The sequence below is a fragment of the Lissotriton helveticus genome, chromosome 1_1 (assembly GCF_964261635.1).
Source record: "Lissotriton helveticus chromosome 1_1, aLisHel1.1, whole genome shotgun sequence".
Taxonomy (NCBI): Eukaryota; Metazoa; Chordata; class Amphibia; order Caudata; family Salamandridae; genus Lissotriton; species Lissotriton helveticus.
In genome coordinates this window covers 1,191,291,216-1,191,316,053 of record NC_136057.1, presented here as the reverse complement: position 1 = coordinate 1,191,316,053, position 24,838 = coordinate 1,191,291,216, and the positions used below count along the sequence as shown (strand labels likewise).

Sequence of the window (24,838 nt, the reverse complement as noted above, 5' to 3'; positions counted from 1 at the left end):
AGCAGTTGGGAAGTGGTAGGCAGGGAACAGAGAGGGGTATCCAGGGGAGGATTGTCAGGATTTTGAGCAATGTGAGTAGGGGTGTCAGGAGTGGAATTAAACATGGCATAAATTTTATCTATCTTTTCATGGAAACAAATGCGCTGGAAGCCCACACTTGGTTGGAGAGAGCAGTTGACATCTGTCTGCCCGCAACAGGTGTAGAGGGAATGTCCATCGGCCCCCGGCTCCCTGGTACACGGAAAAATTGAAACTGGAAAAAACCAAGTGTAAGGGACTTGAGAGGAAGTGGCGTAAGCATTATGATCCTCAAATAAAGGAATTGTACCGTAAGGCTAGAAACCTCTACCATACGGCCTGCTCCAGAGCTAAGGCAGTCTATGTAACAGAGACTATCAATACTGCTGCCAACAAAGCACGGACTCTTTTTAACACAGTTAAAGATTTAGCCGGAGCAAACTCTATGGCGGCTGCACCCCCACTTACCCCTCAAAAATGTCAAGATCTTGCCACGTATTTTGTGGAAAAGATCGAGACTATTCTTGCTAATATTAATCCTTTGGTGAGGGAGGACAAGGAAGTTCTTCCCCTACAAAGCTCATTAGGAAATCGGCTTGACTGCTGGCCATATATTACCTTGGACACCTTAAAATCCTTGGCTACCTCTATTAAATCGGGCTCTCCGTGCGACCCCCTTCCAATCAACATTCTGAGCCAACTGGACGATGCTGCTTTGGGGATTATTGCAGAGACACTTAATTCCTCCATTCGTCTGGCAACCGTCCCGGAGTCCTGGAAGCACGCCATGGTCAGCCCTCTGTTGAAGAAACCATCTGCTGATCCAGAGGTACTGGCAAACTACCGCCCGATATCCCTGCTGCCTGCCTTCTCTAAAATTTTGGAGAAGCACATCCACAGTGTACTTTCATCGTACACGGAGAATAACAACCTACTCCATTATTCCCAGTCGGGTTTCAGGGCAGGCCATTCCACCGAATCTGCCCTCCTGGGAGTCACGGAGAAGATCAGGGGACTCTTGGACGACGGGCAAACGGTTGCTCTCGTCCTGCTCGATCTGAGCGCAGCCTTCGACACCATCTCACACAACAGACTGCTTGCCAGGTTGAGTGAGGATGGTGTCGGAGGCACTGCGCTGGACTGGATTAGATCATATTTGAGCAGCCGGACGTTTCAGATCTCGTCCTCACATGCCCAGTCGGATATTTTTCTGTCACCCCATGGCGTGCCCCAGGGCTCAATTTTAAGTCCGTTGTTTTTCAACCTGTATCTCCGCCCCCTTGCTGATTTAGCAGAGCGGGTAGGTCTTGAACTCATGACCTATGCGGACGATTCGCAGATTATTTTTTCCCTTACCAACTCAGAGTCTTCATCCCCTTCTGTGCTGAAATTAGGTCTTCAGGAAGTCTTCAGCTGGATGTCAACCAACCAGCTGAAGCTCAACGGGGAGAAGACGGAGATTCTTCTCCTGGGGAAAAATCGTGATCTGTGGCAGGACTTTCATTGGCCGCCCTCTCTGGGCGCTTTCCCCACACCGGCCACCCAGGTTAGAAACCTAGGGGTGTGCATCGATGACTCTTTATCGATGAAACAGCAGGCTAACAAAGTGGCTGGTACTTGCTTCACGATCCTCAAATGGCTGCGGAAGATTATCTGGATGCTGCCTGTGGATACCCAGAAGACCGTAGTCAATGCACTAATTACATCTAGGCTTGACTACGGTAACATCTTATACCTGGGTTCCAATTTAGCCGTAACCAGGCGGCTACAGCTGGTCCAGAACTCCGCAGCCAGGTTGTTATGTAAGATCCCTAGGACAGCAAGGATCTCGAAGCACCTCAGAGATCTTCATTGGCTGAAGGTTGAGAACCGGGTCCGGTTTAAGGCCTTGACTTATATGTTCAAGATCAGGGCAGGAACTGCTCCAAAATATCTGCAAAAATTGGTCAGGCCCCATGTTCCTGTACGAAATCTCCGTTCTCTCAATGGAGCAACTTTTGTGGTTCCTAGATTTAAACTGGCCCGAATGGGGGGGAAATCTTTCTCCCATATGGGACCAGTTCTTTGGAACTCCCTCCCCTTAGCCTTACGCAAAGACGACAACTTCGCTAGTTTTAAGAAAAACGTTAAAACTTGGCTGTTTAATAAGTAATTGTGGTCATTGACAGCTGTTGCTCTCTGTGTTTCGATCTCTTAGCCCTGGCGCCGGGAAACCCTTTGTGGGTATCTGTGCGCATTACAAGTGCAAAAAATAAATAAATAAATAATAAATAAATAAATAAATAATCATGATTCATTGGAAAATATTCATTTCATGTGAACGAATTACTTCCCCGGGATGACTCAAAAACCTTGGCGTATCTGGGGCTTTTCTCATGCCCGATTAGCACACTGGCCACAACCTTTGAATACCAGAGAAGATATGTGCTCACATTGGGTGTTAAAAGCCAATGCGACTGTTTGAAAATACTGAAAAGTTCTACCTTTCTGAGGGGTCAGCCAATTGCCGAAGGCAACCCCTTATCCCACGACCCCAGGCCCAATAAAGGTCCCACTCCTTCCTTATACTTATAATAACAGCAGAAAAGTCGAATTATCATAGTTTTAAAACTGGGTTGAGAGCACAGCTGTCTGCAAGCCCTGCTGTTACACATTCCTAAATTATACCTGGGGTATTTTTGTCTCACACCTTACGCTATTGGCTGTTTAGTGTAGTATTTCACCTCCTATGGAGGGCTTGGATTGTTATGCATTAGCACAAATACTCAGAATCATCTCACATTAATTTTATCTCATAGAAGCTTGTATAAAGATTTTATTTTTACAATGCAACAGGCCTTTATTAAATGTTTTTACTCAGGGCTCATAATGCAAGCCAATCCTTTTGATTTTGCCAGTTATTATTACTGAGAGTGGTACATAATAAGCTTGGCCAGTTTGAGCAACAAATGCCACCATTAACATTTTTTAAATACTCGTGCCATATTCCAACAAGTGAAGCAAGCAAGTCCAGTACTCTCCAAGGAGGCATGTGTGTGGTGGGGCATGAGAAAGGTTCTCTGACTAACAAAATAATTTTTCCAAATAAAGTGGCTGAAAATTTTTGTTGCATCCGAATCTGACGCAGTACCAAGAAACATTATCACTACAGAGCAGCAAATAATGAAAACTATGTGTGGATCCAATTCCTATGGATATCCTTCGACAGCTATCTCCTGATTTACTTTTAGTCATTCAAGAGCTCTTGAACTCTTCACTGCGGGAATCTACTGTCCCGGATGAATGGAAAAGAGCCATGGTGGTTCCACTCTTAAAAAAACCTGGCGCCTATGTTCTCAAAGATCCTGGAGAGGCATATTAATATACACCTTACTTCTCATGTGGAGACCACAGGATTTTTACATCCGTCCCAGTCGGGGTTTCGCTCCCATTTCTCCACAGAGACAACCCTCCTGGGTGTCACTGAGAATTTACGCTCTCGCCTCGATCAGGGTGAAACCTCGGCGCTTATTCTTTTAGACTTAAGCGCCGCATTTGATACGGTCTCGCACCCTATACTGAGAGCATTGAAAGCGGCCGGGGTGACTGGCCCTGCTCTGGCTTGGCTGTCCTCTTTCTTAAGCCGCCACACATTTCAGGTTGTTTCTTCCGGTTCTTCTTCCTCTGTCCGCTCATCTGCACATGGGGTGCCGCAGGGGTCATCACTGAGCCCTATGCTCTTTAACATCTACGTGAGGCCCCTGGCAACCATTGTGGAAGACGCTGGTCTTTGCCTTTACTCATACGCAGATGATACTCAGATTATTTTCTCCCTCTCCTCGGCTGAATCAAATACTCCATCTGTTCTTAAACAAGGACTCAGCCGAGTGGCAGAGTGGATGCAGGCGATCCTCCTGAAATTGAACGGAGACAAGACAGAGGTGGTCATTCTGGGCAAGAATAAGCACCTCTGGAGCCCCCAACATTGGCCGTCGGAAATGGGTTCTTCACCCCTTCCAGTATCGCAGGTAAGCAATCTTGGCTTTGTTCTGGATGACTCGCTCTCCATGTGGCAACAAGTGGTCAAGGTGGCAGCCACCTGCTTTTCCATCCTAGGGTGGTTCTGGAAAATCCTCTGGATGCTCCCAGTCTCGACAAGGCGCACTGTGGTCCAGGCTTTAATCACTTCTCGCCTGGACTACGGTAATGTGCTTTATCTTGGAGTTACCTTGGAGATTCAGAGGAAACTTCAACTTGTCCAGAACTCGGCTGCTCGCCTCCTCTGTAAGGTCCCGTGGAGATCCCCTATCTCCCCCTTTCTTAAGGACCTTCACTGGCTCCGTATTGAAAGCCGAGTCAAATTTAAAGCCCTTTGCTTTATTCATAAGATCAAGCAAGGGCTGGCTCCGGCCCACCTACAGTCTCTCAATATTCTCCATCTCGCCTTCTCAGATCCTCATCTCAAGGAAACTTTTTGATTCCGCATTTCAAACTGATGAGAATGGGTGGACGTTCCTTCTCTTGTGTTGCTCCTAGGCTCTGGAACTCTCTTCCGGTCACACTGAAACTTGAACCATCTCTGATGAAATTTCGCAGAGACCTTAAAACCTCAATAACAACTGCTATTTGTAGCGCTATTTCAACCGGCGCTGGGAGACCCCTTGTGGGTAGCTGTGCGCCTTATAAATTCAACTACAAATACAAATACAAATTTGCAGCTGCGAGTGGGATAGTTTCTGTCGTGGCCTGAGGATTAATCACCCCTATCCGGCCCTGAATGGATCACTCTGCCCCCAGCTTTCCAGGGGTTTTCCGATACTACAGGTGGAAAGTGAAGTGGTAAATTCACAGTTGAAATTTGTGCTAGTTCTTTTTTTCTTTGAAGATGTAAGGACTGTGACCTTAGATCAATTTTTTTGTGATTTTAAGTATGACTGCAAAAGGTTTTGTGAGTGGGTCAGAGAGCGTTGTTGCAGTCTCTGCACAATATGTTTCTCTAAACGCTTTGGCTTTATAAAGACCAACACACTACAGAATGAACCTGAACTGCAATATTGTGAACATTTTTATAAAACAGTTCCTGCTTAATTTCACCGTTTTTATTTATTATTACATATAGGATGCACATGGCTGAAACACATTATATACCTTCAGTTGATATTTTAGTAAGAGGCTTGGTCTCTGTCCTTGTGAATGCTGGTGGGCCTTCTACAGAGGCTTTCTCCTGCCCATGACAAAACCAGACATAGACCTGAGACCACGTGAGCATGAAACGATAACCGGACCTGGCAAATGGACTTTCACAAAGAAAGCTGATTATGCAGCACCAAAACAGAAAACATGAATGGATTATTTTCATGATTATTAGCAGTGAATATCCCACTCACGCTTTAAGACAGCGTATTGGCAAATTTTAGCCTGAGCGAACGTGTTAACTGTCCAACTATCATACAAATAATGAAAGTAATGCTGAAATCCCTGCAGCTTTGAAGACTGAATCTTTAAGAATACTTAGTCTACCTTACCAATAAAATAATTCTAAGCCTCTTCAACTCCTGTTGAGGTCTGTATTCAAAAGGGAGGTCACAGATTTGGAATGACCTACTCAACCTCTCAACTTCTGTGCTCAATCAAATCAGCATCATTGAGATATGGAAAACGTGCATATTGTACATAAACAGCAAGCCTGTGTCAGCACGTCTTAAATTAAATCAACAAGTGTTTACCAATTCTTCTACTGATTGGCTCACTCAGTTTTTCTTTGCAACTTGGCACAGGTAGTTCTTTCCATCCAAATGTAAATTCAGGCCTACTAGTATTAGAACAGGGTGAAAAAAACTGGACTCCCAAGTCGAATCTGTAAGTTACTTCTAAGCCAGTTTTTGGATCGATGCACCTCTGCTTTCATTTATGTCTGCATGCAGCTCTGAGATGGTTTAAGCGTGGGACATGGAGGCAACAGGGGAAGGTGTGTGCAGAGCTGTGAGCAGGGAACTGCTGAAAAGTGATTTTAGAATTAAGTGGATTGGACATGGACGGAGTTGGAAGAAACAAAGCATGATGTGGTCAGGCTGCTGGTCGTCTCAAATGTTGGAGGTCTACACCATGAACGGACTGCAAATTTAACAGCATCTGCCTAACTGTAACACAACTATGACATTTAAATAGAAGACACCAGTCCCAACATTAGATATCCATCCAGGGCCAAATTGCATACATTGCATCCGTGTTCGGCAATATAGACCTATATGCAGACAATTAATTTTGCAGTGACATTTAGCTAGTGACTAAATTGCACTGGCTCACTTTAGAGGTGCACCAAATGTATTTTGTACCAATTGGACAGTGCAATTGTAGACTCAAGAATGGTGAAAACATTGCCTGGTCTCAGCAGCCTGGCACCAGTTCAAAAAAGCTCGGCAGCAGCCAAAATTATGTGGGGCGTTAGGTTTGAATTCTCATCCCTGCAACGCACTCTTTTCATGCTATAATAGGTTAGCAGTGTGTGGCTAAATAGATGTCATTTGTGTTCAGGTTACGCAACCCACTGAGTTATCCCCATAAAGGGTAGGCTTGAGTTAGCTAGTGTGACTCCATTTTGTATTTCGTAATCCCTAATAGGCTGCTTAGACTGTGCCTGAACTAGGCCCTATTACTTGTATTGCTTGCCTCAGCAGAACACTGTATATCGTCATTATTTCCTCTTCTGTTAAAGGGTGTTTCTCGACTTGCTATTGAGTAGGCCATTCTGCCCTCGCATACATATCCGAGTGTGTAGTTTCTGCTAACACGTTAGAAGATGCTGAGGCTCGGCACAGTAACCTTGAATTGTCGATAACGTCCATCTGGCAGGTAGTAGGTCATCCCTCCTTACCCTGTTTGTTAATGTTCGGCCCAGGCCTGTATTTTTTGATCGTGGGTGTCTCGGGAGGAATGATTACTCACTGTAGACTGTTGGGTGGTCAGTCCCTTGGCAGACATCTTAGAGTGCAGGTCAGGACGGATTACTCTGCTGAGTATTGCTAATAAAATGTATACTTGTATTCTCTACTGTCTGACCAACTCTTCGTTCTTGGGAAGGCATAGCAGGTGGTTGTAAGCAACCCGGGTGGCCTCTAAGGGACACTTCCTTCAGTGGTTGCCCTTGGAATTTTCCATTTAGGCTTGCTTTTGTTGAAATTCGCGAACAACCTTGTGCGATTGCCTGTTCCTTATTTATGGGTACTCAGACCTTGTTTGGAATGCAATCAGCATGAATCACTTCAATATTGAAATGACTGCTATTCGCGATAATGTATTTGTATGATTTTGCCTTCTTTTCATACTAATAGATGCACAAGAAGCTACAGGCAATGCACATGCAACAGACAGACAGACAGACAGACAGACAGACAGACAGATAGACAGACAGACAGATAGACAGATAGACACATAGACACATAGATAGATAGACAGATAGACAGATAGACAGATAGATAGATAGATAGATAGATAGATAGATAGATAGATAGATAGACAGATAGATAGATAGATAGATAGATAGATAGATAGATAGATAGACAGATAGATAGAGAGATTGATAGATAGATAGATGTTTTTCATTGTGCTAGTACTTGATCCATCATACATAATGAAGATACAAAGTAATTCATGAAAATCAAGAAGGGTCTTTCTGCATCTCTTGAACACTTGGAAAATAGGAGTACTTGTAGACCTGGGGATCTGGGTTCGAGCCTCGGTAACGACGCCAAAAACCTCCTGTGATTCTGGGCAAATCACTTAATCTCCCCGTGCCTAAAATGAAAGTGTGTCCTCATGTAACGTAACTGGTGCTATGTAAAGCGCTCTGATACCTGATTCGGTTCGGGTCTAGTTCGCGCTATATAAAACTCTGCAAAAAAAAAAAAAAGGAATGTGTGCGCTAGAGGTGTTATAGACATCGGCAAAGCTAAACCTCATTCTCCTTCCATGTTATCCAATGATCCTTCAAAAGACTAAAGAATGGAGGCAGGTCTTTGAGGATAAACATGCTTCAACACTGTAAACACACAATTCTGTTCAGATCCTAACTTTCTTTACTCCAGAAAATTAAGATTTTTGCCATAAACATCAACTGCATTTGGATTATTAGAAAATGAGTTAAAATACTAAGTTCAGGAACACTTCCTTTTCCAGATGGACTCTCCTTCACTTGTTGGGCTTCTATTACGAATTATTTGTCCATACTTCTCTGAGTTGGCAAGCTGATGAGTGATGCTATATTCAACTCACGAATATAAAAATAAACAAGCAAGCATGGTCCGAGAAAAGCTGCTAGAAGCTGGTGCCCTGGGGAAACTGTGCAACTGGTGCTCTCAATCTTTTTCAATTAAAATGTTTTACTTTTGTATTCAAATTTTATTCCCCTCATAACTTGACACTCGAGGGGCCTGCCTGCCTCGCCTATATGGATGGCAATTAAATGAAGCAATGTTGAGATATTTCAACAGAGAATCCATGTTTTTCATTCGTGCAGAAGAATATTCTTGCTGAATAGGCTTACCTATAGATAGCACCTTTCTTCTCACAGTGAGGTTGACTTGGCCATTCCTAGCTGCTGTATGCATGAGATCGATCACATATCGATGGGTCTTGCCAGCCACCGGGATCCCATCCACAAACAGCAGCTCATCTCCTGGCCGCAGGCGTCCATCCCGGTCCGCAGAGCCCATGGCTATCACTGCACCAATTAAAATCTGGAAGAAAAACACAATCAAACAAATGGGTTGGCATTGCAAGGTGCATTTTTAGAAAAGAGGCAGACGTTTGTACTAAGAGGATATTGCAAATGCTTTGAAATTCATGCAGCACTTTCTGATGGAAGGGGACGAAAAGAAAACATAGTTCACATTTATTTTAAAACCCTGAAACCTTTACATTCTTTTGACAATGCTGGCCCTGAATTTGGTAACAATAATAATAAGTACAGCGAAGTTGGAATTCTGACTCATCAGCAGTAATTATCCCGGATATTTAAGCCGTACACACTGTGGACAGTGACCTCTTTATTCTGGTAATCAGTCAGACGACTATTGTCCTGAGGAGACCCCGTAACTCAACAGGGGGCGAAACGTTGACATATGTTTCACTTGGTTCTTCTAATTGTTAAATGTTTCACATGTTTTGATGTGATATACACATGTGCAGGCACATGCATCACTATTGCATTTTGCGATTCCTTAATTGCGAAAAATAAGGAATCGCAATTAAGGAATTGCAAAATGCAATGCATCAAGAAATTGCCAACAAAATTGCGATTTCTTAATATTCCTTAATTGCGACTCGCAATTTGAGAGTCACAATTAAGGAATCTCCCCCCATTCATTCCTATGGGCCTGGAGGCCCATAGAAATCATTGGGAAGACATTCTCAATTTGCGATTAGCAATTAGCGAATCGCAAATTGAGAATGCGATTTCAAGGGTGCAGGGGTGCCCAAAGGACACCCTGTTGCACCCCTGAAATCAATCTGTGCACATATGTTGTGCACACACATGCCCTTAGGGCATGTATGTGCACAACATGAAACTTTGAAAAATGTGCAAAAGGGCATTTTTCAAAGTTTTCGCAAATTACCATGAGGTTCAACCTCATGGTAATTTGCTCCCCTTAATTGCGAAATCGCAATTTTTTAAAGTTTCATGCATTGCATTCAAGGAATCGCAAATTGCGATTCCTTAAATGCAATCGCAATTTGAGAATTCGCAAATATTTGCGAATTCTTAAATTGCGAGGGCCTTGACCCTTCATGCATTCCAAAAGCAGATTTTGCGATCGCAAATGGCCGATTTTTGCGATTCGCACCATTTGCGATCGCAAAATCCTTTGATGCATGTGCCTGGTGATCTCGGTGTAATTTATATTACCAATCAACTTTTCTGTTTTTACTTTGTCTCATGTTTATATATATATATATATATATTATTATTTGTGTTCTTCACATTGGAGCACTGCGTCGCCTGCACTTATGATATTAACTAGAATATTATCTCCGTAAGAAATTGCTTTGAAGAAATAATTACCCAAAAAAACTACTGTAGTTAGCAATTATTGGATAGAGCATTACATTCGTATGGAAGACGATCAAAGTGTGTAGATACCACTTAATTGTTTGAATGAATAGATTCATTTTTAGCTTCCCAAACATATGGTAGAGGGTAGCCCAACATTGTCAAAAGAGTCCCACGGGTGCATTGTTTTTCATATAAATATTATTGACCCGGTTCCACGTGGGCAGAAAAAAGGGTTGTCCTTGTGATAAAATACACAATTAGGAATATTGCATCACCATCTCCAGGTCCCCCTTCTGTCCAATCACCCTGTGGGCACAATACCCCATTTCCAACATCTGGCGACGCCCTTACCGGCGGCCCTTGGGACTTTTCCCAAAAGAGGAACTAGAAGGAAATTGGGAGTGTTGGACCCGGCCTCATGGCGTGGTCCTACCGCTCCCGCATGGCGGGCCCGGGACAACATCAGCCCTCCACCGGATCTCAGATGGCCCCTTCGGCCCGATCCGGCACGCCCCAACACCCCCGGTCCGACTACCATCCCGGTCCCCCATCACCGGCCTGACCCCAGCGTAGGCCCATTCCAACCTAAGCACGAGGCCGTGCCCGACTCCATCTTGGGCCCACCACGTCCCGACCACGTGGCCTCGGCCCCAGCCCGACCCCAGCGAAGCCCCGACATTGAGGCACCAAGATCCACCCAGGTGGTCGAGTGGCCACTCGACAGATCCCGGAGGAAGGGGAGTTTCGATGGCCCGCCAGCCGTCCCCGGACGCCTGGTATCGATCGCCCTCCGGCCTCCCTGGGCGCTGGCTCCACCCCCCTGCTGGGTGTCTGGACACCATCAACCCGGCCCCTCTGGCCCCCAGGCGCGAGGGTCCGGACATCAAAGGACCTCCATCCTATATCTGGGCCAGCCCCGGAGTAGGACGCCAGTTGTATCCTGGACTGGAAGCCCTGCTGACGCTGTCACGGCCGACACCAGACGAACTCATTCTTCCTGTAATCCGAAGCCATCTTGAGAGCCTGCTGGCGCTGCCGCGGCCTACCTTGCGGAAACCATCTTGAGAGCCTGCTGGCGCTGCCGCGGCCTACCTTGCTGAAACCATCTTGAGAGCCTGCTGGCGCTGCCGCGGCCTGACCCCTCGGAACCCCCCAGCTCGAGGATTGAGAGCTGTGCGTAGGGTATCCCTTCTTCCAACCGAGTTGAGACTGTCCCGCTACCCTACCCCCCTTTTTGAGACTTTACGGATCCCTCGATCCGCCTGTATATACTGCCAAGAACCAGCAACCTTTATTACCTATAAAAGCTTAAGATCTTGACCTCTGGTGTGGTGTCCGTCTGTAGTGTTGTGATTACTCTGCTGTACGATCCTAGGAGAGGACCCTCACCCAGGAGGCCTCTCGGTAACGCTCGGCTACTTCCCGAAGGAGAGGTGGACCTAGGGGTGGTCAGTCAGACATCTTCTGCCTCCCCCGGGGTCGCCTTTCTAACAGGGAGACCTTGTCCTGTCTTACCCCGCCTGGACTCCCTAGTGAATGCTTTGGTGAGGTGCAGAGGAAGGACCGTTGTAGTCGGCACTGCAGTGCCTCAGCCTGAATACGAACATGACAGGGCCCGCTGTGAGGATCCCGGTTTAGCAGTGGACATTAGTCAGGCTACCTCCTGAGAGGGTAAGAGCGATGTGCACATAACTGATTGAGCAGGGGCCATTGTAATATACCAAGCATTTTGCCACATATGTACCACACCCGCCAATATCTCAGCCTCTACACCTGCTTCCTCAAGCCTGTGAGACTTATCTCAACTTAAATAGGAGCACATCTCTGCGTACCAGAGGCTAGTGCCCCCCAGTGCCTTTTACGTTGTGACATTTTTAAAAGAGCTAACTCCTGTATGGGCAGGGCCCACGAGGATTACATTAACTATAGCCTATTGTCACTCTTGCCCCCTCGAGGGAAACACCTGTTCTCAGCTGATAGGGGCGCCCTGTCTCACATTTATGGACTGACAGAAGATGTTTGTTTGCCGGTCCTGCTAGGCGACTGTTGTTTATGGACCATAACTAGCGCAAAAAACGGGAGACCTGCCCAAGGTGATTTCTCCTATTTGAGGCTTTGAAACATGGAGAGAGCGGCCACAATTTAGCAGCTTCATCTAAAGAACTGTTTGGTGTTCCCTCGGGGAAGCATTGATAGGGGCGACATACTGCCTTTTGTACCCCGGTTTCTCCTTTGAATATACTGCAGTGTGCAAAGTCACTAGAAAATGGGACACGAAGATTGCAGAACTCCCCTTGAATGGCGCTGCCCTCGCAACAAAGGGTGATGGACTACCTATGCAACCACAAAAACCTATGGAAGGTCCCACTCTAGAAGAAATTCCCCAGGACAATCCAGACTCCAGAGAAGCTATTGAGACTAAAATTGACAAACTAGTTGCAGACAGGAATATTCTTGACCTTTTTGGTGATTATGACAGAATGGTTTCGTTGTGAGCACCAGTGCTTGTGTGCCCATTCCGTCATGTGCAAAAGCGCACTGAATCCCAGCGGAATTTACTTTTTAAGTCGAGCCTGGGCAGCACATGCACTGTTCTGTGAGGTATGCTGTATTCAGGTATAGACTTGAAGCTCCGCCCACTCTCCACCCATGTTTTTCATTGGCTTGTATCATTGTTCTTTGGACACTGTGGCTCTTCATTGGTCAATAGGCTTAGTAGTCCCTCCTTAGTACCTCCTTGTCTCATTTTGTAATGTCCCATGAAACCCCCTGTTAAGTGTGTTGCTGCTCTGTAGGCTTAATTACAGCCTCGGAGCAACATGCTCTCCCTTTATGCTCAATTTTTTTGTTTGTCCAGCAATGCACGCCTCCACAAGCATAATGGCTGCTGCACTTTTATTCTCCTATTTGTTGGCTCAACGCGGTCACACAACTTACTTTATTTTAATTACTTTTCATTTTTTAAATGGCAACACCGGCGCTTTACATTTTAACATCTTAAGCTAAAGCGCAGGTGCCACGATTGCTTTAAAAGTAAGCAAGTAGAATTGTTTTAAATTTCTTTCTTTTTTTCCTATTCATTTACATTTAAAGCAATTGCAGCCCCCGCACTTTAGCTTAAGATGGTCCAGCGAATGCGTGGCTGTCGTTATTGTAACATAGGCAATCAAATAGAAAACAAAAGCGTGCGCACACTTTTGTTTTCTACTTGCTTACTTTTGTTACAATGGAGGCATGCGCTCTTCACTTGGAACATCTTAAGCGCGGGTGCCGCGATTGTTTCAAAAGTAAAGCAATAGAAAAACTTTTTTTCTACTGCTTTACTTTTGAAGCTATCTTGGTATTCACGCTTTACCTTAAGATGTGTAAAGCTAGACCGCGGGTGCCGCAAAGGTCAAGAATTTGTGAGAGTTTAAGCTATTGCCGATGTAAATGACAATGCCTTTTATTTAAATGTTTACAAAAATTGCAAGCAGTGTTTATGCACCGCTGATTTTCAATTGAAGCACTCTCACTTCATGGTATCACCATTTTATTCAGAGGTCTTTGCATGAGATGCAAAGAGAGTGGTAAGTGAATATATATATACACAGAACCTACAAATCCTACTAACTTTATCTATTGTGAGCTGTGTCAGTTTCATCACGACTGATTGAATGTGGTTCAGATAGGTTCCTATTCAGTGTTCGATATAGCCAAAGGCTCCTATATTCTTTCTGAAAAAACACAAGTGCGGTGAGCCCTTCAGGGAGTGAGGGTTCCAAGAAAAATTGCGGCCAACAGTGTTTACCTCTAAAGTCAGTTGTGGTTTGGCCCCAACATTGGGATCTAATAAGTGGGGAGCTTTGTCACAATGGCTGGGACAATAAGGTCATATCAACCTTTGTTCATGTTCTGTAGTCAAACGTCTGTAGGATAAGTGGCTTACTACTATAGAAGCATGGCCATAACAACATTTGGGATATAAGGCAGAGATACAGTCAGCATAAGCATTTACCATTTGAAAGGCATAAAGTTAATTTCAGTATTTAGGATCTGATTAATGTATGTAATCTTGGTTGGTCAAGGAAGGTTGAACGCCATCAGTAAATACTGCACTTTGTTTGAATGTCTCAATTTGTGCGAATCGAATGACTTATTTCTTCAGATTGGCTCGCTTCATTAGTCATTTTCTTGCTTTTGGAGTGTGCTGTTAAATGCTTGACAGTGATTGAGTAAATTATGTGCGGCGTTGTGATCTTAGGCTTATCATTTAAAGCAGAAAAACAGCGTGGGATAATTAATGTGGACCAGAAATGAAATGGTTAACCGACAAATGTGTGGACACTGATTTGCTCATCAATTAATTCAGTTTTTTGGGGTTAATGGCTTGGTACAGTAGCAAGATTTTGGCTAATTCAGTAATGCAGCAGTTGTAATTAGGTATGTCAATTAAGGATGATTTGATAGCTGTGCTAATCACTTAATATACTGGCAACAATGTGGTTAGTTAATTGAGTCAGTAATATTTGAGTTTTCAAATAATGAAGAAACTGTACTACAGTCAGTTAAAATTGTAGATGCTGTGGTTAGGCTACATAAATAATCCTTTGATAGCACTGACTAGTATCAGTTAAAGTAGTAAAACGTTGATCTGGGCAGTTATATTTGCTAGGCTTGTAAATCAGTGTAATGCCAATATTTGAAATAATCATGTATTTCACAAGGCCACACAGCTATCATTCTATCAATCAAATAAAATGTGTAGAGCGCTGCTTATCGGCCCATGAGGGTATCCAGTTGCTGGGGGTAGGGGGAAGATGCTGCTGCTGAGATGAGTTAGTTGAAGAGCCAGGTCTTTAGGTCCTTCCTGAACTCCTGTCGGGTGAGGGAAGGACGAAGGTGGAAGGGGAGGCTGTTCCAGGACTTGACCGCAAGGTCGGAGAAGGCACTGCCACCACTCCTGCTTCTGTGGATGCGGGGCTTGTGGGTCAGGAAGAGGGATGAGGAATGAAGTATGTGGGTCGCTTGGTGGAAGTTCACCCTGTGCTTGAGGTAGGCTGGACCCTTGTTGTGAAGGGCTGCATAGGCATGAGTGTACAGTTTGAACTGGCACTGTTTTCTAATGGGGAGCCAGTATAGGACTTTGTGTTGAGGGAGATATGGGTCTGGCTCGTGAGGTTGAGGATGAGCCTGGCTGATGTGTTTTTGATGTTCTGGAGTTTGTTTAGAAGTTGAGCAGTAATTCCCACATTTTGGGAGTTACCATAGTCCAGGTGGCTGGTGATGAGGGATTTGGTGATGAAGGATTGGGTGATGAGGGATTAGGTGACAGTGCATTTGATTTAGAAGGGGAGACGTTTGAAGATTTGCGTAAGTGCAGGGTGGGAAAGCAAGAGGATGAGACACTGTTTATTTGCTTCCTCATCGAGAGCTTGCTGTGGAGTATTATTGTGAGGTTTCTAGCGTGGTCTGTGGGTGTGGGGCCCAGCTCCGTTGGCCACCAGGAGTCATCCCACAGGGAGATACTGCTCCCGAAGATGAGTATTTCTGTTTTGTCTGTGTTGAGACTTAGGCATCTACTATACATCCAGCCTGCGATGCTGGTCATGCACCTGTGGAAGTTAGATTTGGTGTTAATCAGGATTAAGGAAAGTGAGAGGATGAGCTGAGTGTAGGAGATTATATTCATGCTGTCTGATCTGACCAGTGTGGCCAGGGATGCCATGTAAGTGTTGAATAGGGTCAGACTTAGAAAAGATCCTTGTGGGACACCGCAGATGATGTTTCTCAGTCCCAAGGTGAAAGGTGGGAGGAGAACGCTTTAGATTCATCTGGAGAGAAATGAAGAGACCTATTTAAGGGCTTTCCCTTGGATTCCCATTTGACAGAGACCGTGCAGGTGGGTGTGGGGGGACACAGTGTTGAACGCGGCAGAGAGATTAAGGAGGATAAGAGCGGCAGTATCTCCCCTGTCTAGGAAGGTCCTGATGTCATCTGTGGCCACAATCAGGGCATTATCAGTGCTGTGATTTGAGCAAAATTCAGATTGGGAGGGGTCTAGAATATTGTTCCTCTCCAGTTGGGCAGTGAGTTAGAGGTTTATTGCCTTCTTTGGCACTTTGGTGGAAAAGGCAGTAGGGAGATGGGGGTTGTTTTTTAGGTCTTTGGAATCTGAAATGGGTTTTTTGAGGAGCGATTTGATTTCTCTGTGTTTCCATCCTTCAGGAAAAGAGGCAATGTGATGGAATCATTGATGATTGTGGTGAGCTGCTAGCTGATGGTGCTTTGTCCTATATTTAAAAAGTGGAGGGGGCAGGGGTCCTCTGCGGGGCTTCTGAGTGAATAAAGCCCATGATGGTTGCAGTTGTGTCCGCAGAGAGAGGTTCCCATCCATTTAGGGAGCTTTCTGGGGATCGGGGTTCCTGAATAGCTTGTTGAGTTCAGTTATTGAGGGTCGAATTTGGTTTAGAAGAAGTCTGCGAGGGTGTTGCAGATGCAGTGCTAAGAATATTGTGGTGAGGTCTTGATTTTATTTTCTGGCAGATACATATCCAAATAAGGCCATTAACTATATTTATCTAGTACATTGCTAGCTGTAGGCATAAACTAGGCAACTCAGTTTGATAGTCTCATTAGGTTACACTGTCTGCACTCACACATCCACATTTTGGAAATCTACTTCATTACTCACTTAGGGGCTGATTTAGAATTTAGTGGGCAGAGTACTCCATTGCAAACAAAACAGAGTACCCTGCTTTCCAAACACTTGATCCACCCTCTTCATGTAAAGACTGGCGGACCTTAAGTATTGTGTTGACAGAAACCCGTTGGCTACGTCAACAAAATATTTCCTCTGACAGCTCAATGCAGTAGGGGCCATCGGAAGGAGGACAATTCGCCACCTGTTGTATTTATGGTGGATGGCGCAATGTATCTTTTCCTCTCCTTTACAAGCTGGAAATACCTGCAGGTGAGTGACAGGAAAAACAAATTAATAATAACTCCTATACCCTTGGTGAAAACTACTAGAGTGTGGGGGGGCATTATTTGTATTTTTTCAATAACAAATTACAGCTATGGACATATATTTTTGAACAACAAAAATAAGAAAAGCATTTGCTGAACAGCCATCAAAACCAAACCTTCTTTACATTTAAAGGGTCTGCTGTAATGAAGGTTCTATTCAATGTACAGAGATGACTGTTGGGCCTGTTGTCAGCTCTAAATTTGACCGGCAATAATCCGTCAGGGTGGCACAGGTAAAGCCCTCACCCACTCTGATGGGCTGTATTCCACCTGCCAAGCTCTTAATCAGGCCCTTGATTACTTATTGAGCAATCATGAGCACAGTGGCTAAGGGAAAATAGGTTTTAGTCCTAGGAGGCAAAAGAGTTTTAATATAGTGGTGGGGGCATTTGAGAGGATTGAGAATGGACTGCATATCCTAAATCAATATGTTTGGTCTCTCATAGCTGCGAATCAGTTGGATGGATGTAAGATGGTGTGCAACCTTGAACGTGTGCTCGAGGAGAACATGGCGCCTGCCGGCTGAGCAGATTCGCGCACTGGTAACTCCTCTCCTACCACTGCGGTGATCACACAACCCACCTTGTTTGCTCTCTGTTTCCGAGCTCCCGTTTTTTGACGTGCCGGAGAAGGATCGCTGATTTTGTTGGTTTTTTCTGCGGGCGGATGACTTGGAGCTTCGGTGCCCCCACTTGCCTCGCCTTTCGCGCTGGTGTGTTGCCAAGTTGAGGCGTGACCGCAGAGCGGCGGCCCGCGGCCTCCTCCGGGTCAATAGCGGCAGCGCCACTATCAGGCAAATTTTTGAAGCTGTGAAGGTGGGCACAGAGAACAGGGACCTCGCCGAGAGCCCTTCAACAGTTTTGGATTCCCCACAGTCCCCCATACAGATGTCACTATCGCCTCTCGAAGGCCGGCGTTATATTCACTAACTGACGCCCATAAAGACCAGCATATCCTATCTTCCCCATACTGTCAGGACGACAAAGACAGCCAAGACAGTGGGAGGCCTCCAGTGAAACGAGGTATTGCCAATACTAAAATAAAAGAGAGGCAAGGTAAGAAAATCGGCAGAAGGGTGTCTGGAAGAAAAAAAGGGCAACCTAAGGAAAGGGGAGAAACGTATGGTGACCATTCAGCGGGGGAGGGGGCCAAGAACATCATAACTATCCCTGCCACTTCTAAGTCAACTATCCCTCCCTGTGATAACTCAGCCTTTCAGATTTACCAAGTAAAAGGCAGGAGTATTAATAAAGGGAAGAGCAAGGCAGCACCTAACACAGTGAAGGTCACCCCCTCATTAAGGTCCTTTTTTAGGGTCCAGCCTGAGGTCCTACTGATTACAAAGCAGGGGTAGAGCAAGGGGTAGATCAGGATGATATGCAGGCTGACATGCAGCCTACAGGGATATCAGGAACAGATTTTGAGCTACCCAAATTGGTTTTTACTTCTGCCACCGGTCTGGTTACAACTGCAAGAATTGTTATTCCCCCCACCACCGATACCAATGCTGCCACCACTGCCACTGCTAGACAAAATGTGGATGGAGCTGGGTTGGAAACAGATTCAGGACCTGGAAGTTTAGAGCAGAGCAGGTCTCCTTCCTCTCTACCACCATCCTCCCTGGAAGCTTTATTTGCATCCTTAAAGGAAGATATCAAGCATGGGTTCACTGTATCAGCGGCTAATCAAGGGGAGATTAGGAGCTCCTGTGAGATCTTAGAAAAGAAAGTCGAACTCCTAAACACCAGAACAGAATCCCTTGAATACTCAGTCGCGGAGATAAAAACTAACTTAGGGACAGCAGAGGCAAAATTCCAAGAGCTACAAAAGGGCGAAGCCGCGCTGCACGAGAGAGTGGAAACGCTGGAAAATAATTCCCGCAGGAACAACATCCGTATTTTGAATATCCCAGAAGGGAAAGAGGGCGCCGATGTAAGAAATTTCATGGTAAATCGGCTAAAGGAAGCCCTCCCACTTGATGATTCAGTAGAGTCTTTGACACAAGATATACAGAGAATCCATAGGGACCCTTTCCGGTTAAATCCGAATCGGATCAAGCCGAGGAAGATTCTCATTAACTTCCTGTCTTATGCCATGAAAGAAAAAATCTTGAATTTGGCATTAAAGATGAAAACAGTAAAAGGCAAGGATTTCACTTTTGAAGTTCGTTCAGACCTCTCAAGAGATACACTGGAAAGACAGTGGGAGCTCGGGAGAAGAATAGACAGTTTTAAGAAGATCGGTGCCACGGTGCAACTTAAATTCCCTGCCTTCTTGAAGGTAATGCATAATAACAGAATGCATAACATCAGGTCCCTTCAGGAGGCAGATGAACTACTGGACAGCATTGGTAAAGGGCCCCCATAAGCAACTAACCATGAAATAATGTTCTATAGGTTGAGCTGAGGGTACATACAAAGGAGGAAAAAGAGGAGAGAAAGGGAGGGGGAAAGGGGGGAAAGGCAAAAAATAAACATTTAAACAAACAAAATTAAAATAAGAATAAAATAAAAATAAAGTATAAAAATGCTTTTTAACAAAAAGGGGAAATAGGGGTATGATTAGATGCGAGGCACAATTTTTTCTTCCTTTTTTTTACTTTTAGATGGGTAACACAAGGGTTAAAAAGGTAGAGGAAAAGGAGGTTACGGGCACCCCATCTGGAAATCAACTAGTCCAGGTAAATAGGGGTTGGGTTCTCCAAGGGGGTGGGGGGTAGGGGGTATGGGAGCACAGTGGTATAAAATATAAAAACAACAAATTTGTCTTACTTTTCATAGGTTATGTTGACCAGAGCATTTTAGTTAGGCTGGGATTGACTGATGGGCTAAAACCAAGGTTTTGCTGTTGTTTTTTCTTAAAGAAGGCCTGGAGGGCGGAGTGTTTCCCCCAATGAACTCCTTGCAGTTATTGTCCTGGGATGTTAATGGTTTAAGGGTGGGGTCACGTACAAAGAACATTCTACAATATCTGAGAGACTCCCCGGCCCAAGTTTTGGTTATCCAGGAGACACACCTCCTCGAGGCAGAGACAAAAGATATATTAAGATCACAGAAGTGGGTGGATTCCTACGCATGCACCAATCAGACTGGAAACGTCAGGGGAGTGTGGATCCTTTTTAAAAAGGTTCTTTTCACATTAGTCGGATATTATGGCCCAAACTGTGACAACCCCACTAACCTCCAAACCATCTTCTCGCACTTATTGGAATTTCCCGAGCCGGTGATATGGGCAGGGGATTTCCATATCTTCCTAGATCCTAAATTGGATAAATCCCCCACTAGTAAAGCAATCACCCCTTCAAGAACAAGGACAGCCCTCTTGACAATAATGACGCAACTGGGTCTTAGCGATATCTGGAGAGAAAGGTCAGGGCAACAGACGGGTAGTTCATTTAGGAATTTCAAATACAAACATAAATCACGAATCGACTACATACTGGTTAGTCATACTCTCAGAGATAATTTAATTAATTTAATTTAAGGTTTTTGTAGAGCGCGTAGTAACCCGTGAGCATCCCAGCGCTAGGTAAAGGACATAACCTATCTGCCATCGCATATGTCAGACCACTCCAGTATTATATTGACGTTACAGGGCCTAGGTTACCAACAGGCCAGAGGGTGGTCCTTTGACGGCACACTCCTCCTAGAAGAAAATGAGGTGAGTTTCCTTTCTCAGGAAACAAACCAGTTTTTAGAGATTAATTTGGGAACTGCTGACATTTCTATTGTTTGGGACACTTTTAAGGCTTTTTTGAGGGGAACAATAACCAACAGGGCAAGTTATAGACGTAAGAAATATGGAGAAGAGATCATGGGCCTCGAGGAAGATATGAGGAAGGTGGAAATAAAAATAAATGCTCAAGAGGGAATCGGACAAAAGAAAGATCGGTAAATTAGTAAGAAATTGAAGGACCAAATGGAGTCAGTTCTCCAGGGGAGGCTTATGCGTAGGTGGGAAGTGAGCAAGATGGCCCATTTTGAGTACGGGGAAGGAGCTGGTAAACTATTAGCTTGGAAAATCAAGGCAGACCAGCTCCGGAACCATATCAAGGAGATCTCAGGGGGAAATGGAGAAACCCCCATTCTTTCAGATGCGGGCATAGAAGAGGCTTTTCTAGACTACTTTCAGGAGATATACAAAGAGACATCTACAGACGGTAAATCTAAGGCTAAGTCTTGGCTGGACAATATCGCTCTAACACCTATAATTTCCAAACAACAACTAGATTTAGGGCAGCCCATTACACAAGAAGAAGTGAGGAAAGCAGTGGCAAGTGGGAAAAGGGGCAAGGCGGCCGGTCCGGATGGGCTACCAACAGAATTATATTGTGTACTTGTAGAGAGTTTAATACCAACAATAACTCTTCTATTGAATAAAATCTTTATAAATGTAATTAGCCCTCCGGCAACGTGAAATTATGCCACCGTTATCCTCATTCTGAAACCAGGAAAAGACCCCTCCAGCTGTGGGTCTTACCGGCCCATATCACTCTTGAACATTGATTATAAGATTTATACAACTATTCTGGCTTCAAGCTTGGGTTCTACCCCTGTACCGTGCAGTGAGGCAAACAATCTGGGGGTTTGGGTAGACCCGACTCTCTCTTATGATGGACACATAAGAAAGGTAGTTGGAAAGTGTTTTGGTGTTTTGAAAAAACTGCTTAAAACACTGGATCTTCTCCCGGTAGGGGCAAGAAAGACCATGGAACACGCGCTCATAACGTCGCGCCTTGATTATGACAACATACTATATCTGGGGGCCACGGACAAAAGTCTCGGACGACTACAGGTTCTGCAGAATGCCGCTGCGCGGTTGGTCCTTAGTCAGCCTAGGAGGGCGGCTTCTAAGAAAGCCCTTAATTCATTGCACTGGCTACCAGTAAAAGAAAGAATCATGTTTAAGACACTATGCACTTGTCACCGTATTCTTAACAATGCTGGTCCATCCTATCTGAGTGACTTGATCACCAGATATGCGCCAAGGAGGGTTCTGAGGTCTACTGGCACCGGGCTACTGGAGATCCCTAAGGTAAAGAAGGCCAGGATGGGGGGTCGTTCTTTTAGGGTCCGGGCCGCTCAGAATTGGAATAAACTCCCGCTAAAACTCAGGTTGGAAAGCTCTGAGATCAAGTTCAGAAAGCTGCTTAAAACATATCTATTCTCCGACAGCATGTAATGTAATGGCCGGTTTGTTTTAGGTGCACTGCTCCTCCCTCTCACTCAGCGCGGAGACACGCCGAGATGGCGTAACCATGCGCTTTACAAATGTCTTTATTATTATTAGATTGGGGGAGGTGGTCGGAGATATTCTTCAATCCGATCAAAAGAGGTTTGTGAAAGAGCGACAGTTAGCAGACCTCACTTATGATCTGGTCGGAGCAATAGATATCGCCTCCACATATTCATTAGCTCTTGCTGCCTTGACGCTACACACCACCAAGGCTTTCGATAGGGTAAATTGGACCTACCTATCGTAAGTCAAGGAGAAATTCAATCTGGGCATAATATTTTCCGGTCTATATAATCTATTTATAAATCTCCATCGGCTAAGCTCCTGGTGAATGGTTGTCTTACAAAGCCATTTGGTATAACTAGAGGAACCAGACAGGGCTGCCCTCTCTCCCCTTGTTGTTCGATATGTATATTGAACCATTCGCACAGAAATTAAGGGACAACCCTGATATCGAACCCTTTAGAAGGGTAGCCCTATATGCGGACAATATTTTGATACTGCCAGCAGATCTAGACAGAACTCTCCCGGCAGTTATTAAACTGGCTGAGGAGTTCGGTAGGGTCTCTGGTTATGAGATAAACGCTGGCAAGACAGAAGCTATGACTTGGAATATCCCGAGCCCTGTACATTAGACCAGTCGCAGTATGCGTTATCTTGGGATCACAATTGCCCAGGACATGAACAAATTGACAGACATCAATTTATCATGAACTCTCCGGGACTGTCAAAAACAAATGACGTCATGGACACACCTTCCCTTATCCATTCTGGGGAGAATTAACCTAGTCAAAATGTCCATACTGCCCAAGGTCACTTTTCTCTTTAATACAATACCCCTCCATTTCGACAAAGATATTATAGGAAAATTCCATCGAGAAATCAATTATTTTATCTGGGCGTATAGATCTACCAGAATCGCATGGAAGAAATTAAGACGTCGGAGAGAAAAAGGGAGTTGGCGTTACCTGATTTACACCTATACGCTTGGGCTTTTCAACTCACTCACTCTCGCATGTTACTGAAAATACCAACTGACAAAGGGAGTGGAGCTATGTTTCTGGCCATGCTGAAAGGGGCGGGGCTGCAAGTAGATGGGTTTATGTATAAATTTGGCGACCAAAAGTTTTTTTAAAAAGTCAGGCTTAAGGTCCTGCAGGGGTTTGCCAGGATATGGGCATCAATGAGGAAGGAAACAGTTCTCAGTTATTTCTCCAAATTGGCACCACTCTAGGACTCTCCAGGCTCACCAGAATGTCTTCGTGACAGTCTGGCTATTCCACTAAGAGATGTTAATGTTAATGTTAGAACAATTTATTATGCGCACAGCGACCCCAGCGAAGGAGCATCCCGGCGCAGAGACAACGGAGCAACACAACATAACAAGGAGACAATACCACAAAGGGAAGCTAAAACAGGAATGTCTTAATGGCTCTACGACCTCAAGCAGCCGGATTTCAACTGGAAGGGTGTTCCAGATTAACGCCGCTTTCACCCTGAAGGAACGACCCCCCATCCTGCTGAGCCTAAATCTAGGGACAACAGCAAGGGCCAGACCTTGAGATCGGAGGTTACGGGTGGGGACATAAAAGGCAATGGAGTTGGCCAGAATCTCAGGACCTATACCTCTTAGGATTTTGAAGGTCAAACACAAGACCTTGAAAAGAATACGCTTCCTAACCGGAAGCCAGTGCAGGGAGCGAAGAACATTAGCCACCGGGCAAAACCTAGGTAAGCCAACAATGGCTCTCGCCGCAGCGTTTTGCACCCGCTGCAAACGGGTTAACTCAGCCTGGTTAGCCCCCGCCAACAAAGAGCTTGCATAGTCCAGACGGGAGATGATGGTTGCCTGGACTACAAGCTGTCGGGTGGGGGCATCAAAGAACTTAAGCACTGGCCTTAAGCCTCTTAAGAGTCCAAAGCAACAGGCTGCAATTTTTTTGGTGTGCCCTATGAATGTGAGACCAGCGTCTAACCAGACCCCTAGGTTCTTTACCTCCGACACCGGGGTCGGAGAGGGGCCCAACTCCGAAGGCCACCACTGATCGCCCCAGAGCTCCACTCCCTTCCCGACAACCATTACCTCTGTTTTTGTGGCATTAAGCTGGAGACAGTTACCTGTCAGCCAGCTGGCCACCGCCTTCAGTCCAGACTGAAACCTGGGGGCATCCTGTTCCGCGTCCCCGCTGAGAGTAACCGCCAGCTGTGTGTCGTCGGCATATGAGACCAAAGTTAGGCCCCACTGCCTTGCGACATCAGCCAGCGGTCTCACGTAGATGTTAAACAACGTGGGACTCAGCGAGGACCCCTGCGGAACCCCCATGGCCAGAGGCTGGAACCTGGACTTGAAGGGAGGGATGGCAACACAGAAGGAACGGTTGTCTAGGAAGGTGCGGAACCATTGCAGCGCCTGGCCACCGATACCGATCTCCTCGAGCCGCTGGAGGAGGATGCTGTGCGATACAGTATCGAAGGCGGCGCTGAGATCTAACAAAATCAGCGCCGCCGTCTGACCAGCATCCAACCTCGCACGGAGATGTTCCACCA

General features: G+C 45.4%; 1 protein-coding gene across 3 annotated transcripts in view; it reads right to left on the bottom strand.

The window, feature by feature from the left end:
- Nucleotides 1-24,838, bottom strand: part of MAGI2 (membrane associated guanylate kinase, WW and PDZ domain containing 2) — a 2,996,284-nt gene that overhangs the window by 192,514 nt on the left and 2,778,932 nt on the right. For all 3 annotated transcript variants that reach the window (XM_078679471.1, XM_078679479.1, XM_078679488.1), the window contains one exon: nt 8,540-8,732. In XM_078679471.1, coding sequence (XP_078535597.1) covers nt 8,540-8,732 — 193 coding nt within the window. The remainder of the gene's footprint in view (nt 1-8,539; nt 8,733-24,838) is intronic.